Source organism: Aptenodytes forsteri, unplaced genomic scaffold (genome assembly GCF_000699145.1).
Source record: "Aptenodytes forsteri isolate BGI_AS27 unplaced genomic scaffold, ASM69914v1 Scaffold422, whole genome shotgun sequence".
NCBI lineage: Eukaryota > Metazoa > Chordata > Aves > Sphenisciformes > Spheniscidae > Aptenodytes > Aptenodytes forsteri.
The window spans coordinates 611816-617157 of NW_008795687.1; the positions used below are offsets into that span (position 1 = coordinate 611816).

The 5342-nt window shown below is 68.9% G+C and overlaps 1 protein-coding gene across 1 annotated transcript in view; it reads left to right on the top strand.

The window, feature by feature from the left end:
• The first annotated feature begins 411 nt into the window (after positions 1–411).
• The window catches only part of LOC103901833 (lipopolysaccharide-binding protein), an 8192-nt gene continuing 3261 nt past the window's right edge, over positions 412–5342 (top strand). Inside the window, exons 1-14 of the mRNA XM_009282780.2 lie at positions 412–603; positions 698–833; positions 1940–2080; positions 2254–2368; positions 2465–2593; positions 2693–2848; positions 2980–3043; positions 3140–3200; positions 3368–3459; positions 3557–3769; positions 3891–3950; positions 4543–4710; positions 4873–4940; positions 5240–5336. Of these exons, the coding sequence (XP_009281055.2) occupies positions 412–603; positions 698–833; positions 1940–2080; positions 2254–2368; positions 2465–2593; positions 2693–2848; positions 2980–3043; positions 3140–3200; positions 3368–3459; positions 3557–3769; positions 3891–3950; positions 4543–4710; positions 4873–4940; positions 5240–5336 (1692 nt within the window). The remainder of the gene's footprint in view (positions 604–697; positions 834–1939; positions 2081–2253; positions 2369–2464; positions 2594–2692; positions 2849–2979; positions 3044–3139; positions 3201–3367; positions 3460–3556; positions 3770–3890; positions 3951–4542; positions 4711–4872; positions 4941–5239; positions 5337–5342) is intronic.

The window sequence follows — 5342 nt, forward strand, 5'->3', positions numbered from 1 at the left end:
CCGGGGCCTGGGCCTCATGCCACGGCACAGCGGCTGCACCCCTGCCGTGCTCCCCGCTGCTGTCCTTGCCCGTTCGCTGTAGGCAGACATGGAAGCTCCAGCTGGAGCCGTGGGGAGAGGGGCTCCGTGCGTGCCGATGTGTGTCCCCACGTCTCTGCCCCGACCCCCTGCCCAAGCCCTGTGTGCCCCACGGCCGAGCCCTCGCGATGCAGCCCCGGCCATCATCCTCCTCTCAGGGAACGGGGATGCGGCATGGCACTGCCACAGGGCTGCCACGACCGGGGCCTGGCACCACCGGGACAGCCAGAGAGCAGGGGAAGGGGCTGCACAGAGCCGGCCCAGGCTTGGAGCGGGTCTGGCAGGGCTGAGCAGCCTGCCATGTGCCGGGGTGCCGGATGCAGCCACAACAGGATGTGCTGGAGAGCCCCAGGGAGGGCCCAGCCCTGCGGGCACCTGCGCCCCAACCAGTCCCTCACTGTTTTCACGGGACCTGATTCATCCCGGAAGGGATTAGGGACCAGGGAACCGGGTGACGTTCTGGTCCGACCAGCCCGGCTGCCCCGGGATGGACATCGGCGTCAGAGCCGGTCCCTGCTGCTTGCTGCCACATAGGGCCCCGGGGACATGGCACAGCTGGGACCCACGACAGGACCCGCAGCCCCCATGGCGTGGGGCACCGTGACCGCCTGCCCGACAGGCCCCACCCCCCATGGCGTGGGGCCCCGTGCCCGCCTGCCACGGTGAGGTTTGGTGCAGGGCGGGGCACCTAGGGATAGAGGGGCTGTGGTGGGTGCGGGGTGGGGACCAGGGGCAGGAGGCCCCCGCCTGCCACGGTGAGGTTTGGTGCAGGGCGGGGCCACCTAGGGATAGAGGGGCTGTGGTGGGTGCGGGGTGGGGACCAGGGGCAGCACTGGCCTTTGGGATGCTGCCGGGGGCCGTGGCCGGTGCCGCTCCCCCGGCTGGCGGGGAGGCACTGGAGGTCCTGGGCAAGCGGGCAGCTGCTCTCGAGGAGTCCATAAGGTGCATTACACAGGGCTGTGGTCCCTCCGGTGAGGTTGGCCGTGGGCCCTACATCCCCCCCCATAGTGCTGGGATGGGGCCCTGGCCCCCCCGGAGGGATCCCTGGGTCCCCAGGCTGGATCCAGGCAGGCAGCTGGACCCCTGGCAGCCATAGCCCATGGCACTGTCCAGCCGGAGGGGCTCACCCCGGCTGGGGGATGGTCCTGCGGTGGCAGCTTTGGGAGCGTGGACGGCTCCTCCTCTGCAGCCGGGGCTTTTTGAAGGGGATTGCACAGTTCTGCTCTCACTCTGACTGTCCCGACCTTCCCGTCACACTGCGGCCCTGGGAGCTGCTGTCGCGCCCTGGCCACCCTGACCCCCACTGAGGTTCAGGTGCCCCCACACAAGGTCCCCAGAGCCCTTCCCAAAGCGGGAAGAGCCGCTGCTCCCTGGTGCAAGTGGGCTGAGCCCCATCCCCCCTGGTGTAGCCTGGGGACCAACTCGCCACGTCCCCCCACTCCACCGTTGCCCTGGACTGGGCATAGCCGAAGCTCCTTGGGACCCTGGCCCAGCCGGGTCCCTGCATGTCCCCACATGCCGGCCACGTGCCCCGCCATGGGGAGCCCTGGCCAGTGCCCCCGGCTCCTGCGCACCCCCAGGGTAGGGGGCTGGCAGCAGCGCGGTGTGGGATCCTACTTTCCTCCACTCCCACGATGGGCACGAGTGGGGAACAATGGGGGAACTGGCTTCCCTGCTGAGTCACGCGTTGGGCAAGGCCGGGCTTTTGGCGGCCAGAGCGCTGCGGTGGCCCCTGCATGTGCGCAGGAGGCTGATGTCACCTCGGGCTCTCTGTTCCCGATATAAGTCCTGGCCGGGCTGGTGCGCAGGGATGGGGTCTCTGCAGCGGCCAGGCATCCCACAGCCATGTCCTCTGCTCCAGCCTCCAGGTCCCGGCACCATCCCCAAGGCACACCAGGGCCGGCGTGGCTCTGTCTCTTGCTCCTGCTGACTGCCCGCGTGCCCGCGGCCGGCACCAACCCCGGCATCAAGGCCCGGCTGACCCGGAAGGCATTGGAATTCGGTGAGTCTTGCGCCCCTGATCACCCGTGGGGGAACTGGGCAGGGGGTGGAGGGGAACCATGCCCAGACTGCCTGGGATGGGGGATGGAGGGGTGTCCTGGACCCGGCTGCTCGCCCCACCAGCACCCCAGCCCCTTCCCTGGCACCCTCCCCCAAATCTGTGCTCTGCCCCAGGCCGGCAGTTTGGGCTGGAGCTGCTCCAGTCGCTGCTGCAGAAGGAACACGAGCTAAACCTGACGGGCTCCTACTACAGCCCGCTCCTGGGGACATTCACCTACGCTGTGCCCCGGTAAGAGCCGCCCACAGGGTCCCCGTCCCTGTCCCCATTCCCATCCCGGCCGTGCCCCAGGCGCAGCTGCGAGCCCAGGCTGCCCGTGTCGTGCAGGATCCACATCCACGAGCTGCAGATAAACGACTCTGCCGTGGACTTCGCCGAGGACGTGGGGGTGAGGCTGACAGTGCAGCGCGCCCGCATCTGGCTCAGCGCCGAGTGGGGAGCCCAGCTGGGCGCCATGTGAGTCCTCACCCACACAGGGCACAGGGATGGGGACCCGGGCAGCTCAGGGTGGCTCGGGGCCACTGCCGTCCCCATGCTCACCTGCTCTGTCCCCAGCCAGGACAAGGGCTCCATCGAGCTCCGCATGCGTGACCTGGCCGTGGCAGCGGTGCTGGGGGTGAGCGTGGATGGCACTGGCCGCCCCATGGTGTGGAGCGCTGGCTGCGACGCCCGTGGCACTGACCTGCACATGGAGTTTCACCATGGACACAGGTGACGCCGGGACCCCCGTTCCCCTCCTGTCCCCGGCACATGGGGACTCCCCAGTGCCCCCAGCCTGGGTGTTGAGCTGGGGGAGGCTGGGGCACCCCGGGGTGATCTGAGGACCCTGCTCTGCCCCGCAGCTGGCTCTACAACCTGCTGGCACCGCTGCTCCAGAGACCTCTGCGGCAGGAGCTGAACAAGCAGGTGGGTGCTCGGCCCCCGTGCTGTGGGGAGCTGGTGTCCCTGTCCCCCCAAGTGAGCAGCTTGGGGATCCCTGCTGACACCCTGCTCTGCTTCCAGCTCTGCCTTGAGCTCCGCAGGGGCATCCACAGGCTGGAGGCTGCCCTGAAGCACATGAAAGGTGGGTGAGGGGACCCTGGGGACCGGGGCTGGGGCAAGAGGGGACCGGGCAGGGTGGCCTAGGTGACGCTGTGTGTGGGGCTGGTGCCCGGTGGGGTCTGCGGGACTGGGGGCTGCAGGAAGGGGCAGGTGGTTCGGCTCCCCGCAACCGGCCCCGTGTCCCTGCAGTGTCCACCCAGCTGGACCCCTTCGCTGCCATCGACCACTCCCTGCTGGGGCGGCCGGCCATCATGGCAGAGCACGGGGACGTCGCCCTCAAGGTAACATCATCCGGGGTGTCCCTGGGCTGGGTCTGGGAACGTGGCATGGGGGGAGCTGGGCTGAGCCTTGCGCCTGTCCGTCTGTCTGTCTGCACAGGGGGAGTTCTTCAGGGTGGGCAAGTGTCAGCAGAGACCCTCCTCGGCGCTGCCCGTGGCGCTGCCCGTGGAGTTGCCTGCAGCTCTGCCCACTGCACTGCCCGCAGCGCACGAGCCCATGCTGCTGCTGGCCATCACAGAGTTCGTTGCCAACTCGGCCGCCTTCGCATACTTCACAGCCGGGGCCCTGCACAGGAACATCTCCAGCAACATGGTAGGGACGGCTCCGGCCGTGGCTGCAGGGCAGGGCTGCCCCCCCGGGGTCCTGCCGGGGCGTCCCCGTGCCCGCCCGTGCCTTGTGGCACCAGCGTCCCGACCCCTCTGCTGCCTTCCAGCTCCCGCGGCGGTTCCCGCTCCAGCTGAGGACCAAGAGCATGGGGGTCTTCTCCCCGCAGGTGGGCGCAGGGCAGGGAGTGGTCCCCAGCACTGGGCAGGGTGGGGTGGGACAGGGGGAGAATGGGACACAGGTGGGATAGAACATGGGATGGGACAGGATGCAGGTGGAACGGGACACGGGATGGGATGCAGGAGGGATAGGATGCAGGTGGGATGGGACACAGGTAGGATGGGATGCAGGAGGGACAAGACATGAAATGGGATGCAGGAGGGGTGGGACACAGGAGGGATGGGACAGGGGATGGGATGCAGGCGGGTTGGGACACTGGATGGCATGCAGGCAGGATGGGGCACAGGAGGGATGGGGCGCAGGGGAGATGGGACGCGGGATGGGATGCAGGCGGGATGGGATGCAGGCAGGATGGGCAGGATGGGATGCAGGATGGGACGCAGTCGGGAGGGGACACAGGCAGGACAGGATGTGCACGGGTGGACCATGGGCAGGACAGGACGCATTCACCACCCGAGCCCCGGGCAGGGCGGTGATGGGGCACACGGGCCCCGGGCAGTGGTGGGGGCCGGCTGGGAGCCTGGGCTGGTGCCAGCGGTGCCAGTGTAGCTCCGTGCCAGCCCAGCCCTCGTCCCCCCCAGCTGCAGGAGCGCTACCCAGACCAGCCCATGGAGCTGCACCTCTCGGCCCGCCGGCAGCCCCTGCTCTCCTGCCACCCCGACGCCCTGCACGGGGCCCTCTTCAGCTCCGCCGAGGCCTTCGTGGTGCTGCCCAATGCCACCCGCGTCCCCGCTTTTCTGCTGAACATCGTGAGTGGCTGGTGCTGCCATGGCAGAGGGTCCGCTGCCTGCACTTCAGGCTGGGGCCATGTTGGGCGATGCTGGGGTGATGTTGGGTGATGCTGGGCCATGCTGGGCGATGCAGGGTTGCGGGCACTGCCCTGGTCTTTCTGACATCTCTTCTTTCTGCAGGACGCCAACGTGACGGGGAAGCCGACCATCACCGGCAACAGGCTCGGGGGCACCGTGAGCCTGAGAGGGTGAGTCCCCAGCCCTGTGCTGGGTCCGGCCTTCCCATGGATGTCCCCAGGGAGCTCCCCCCCCCATTCTCCACCTCTGGCCTTTTGCCTCCCTGGTTCCCATATTGCTTGCTCAGACTCCATCCTGCCCCCAGCTCTTGGCCATGACTGCTGCCCTGGCACTCGTACCCCGGCTAGGTCCTCAGCTGGACCTGCTCTGCCAGGCTCCCAGCCCTGCCGTGGGGCTCAGCCCGTCCCTGCCCCAGGAGGGGACGGTTCCCGTCCCTGTGCCTGGCTCTCACCCTGCTCTCACCCTCCAGGCTCAGCGTGGCGCAGGTGACGTCGCATGTGGGCCCAGTGGAGGTGAGACGGGGCAGCCAAGGGGAGCCTCGGGCTCTGCACCAGCCTGGGAGCAGGGTCTGG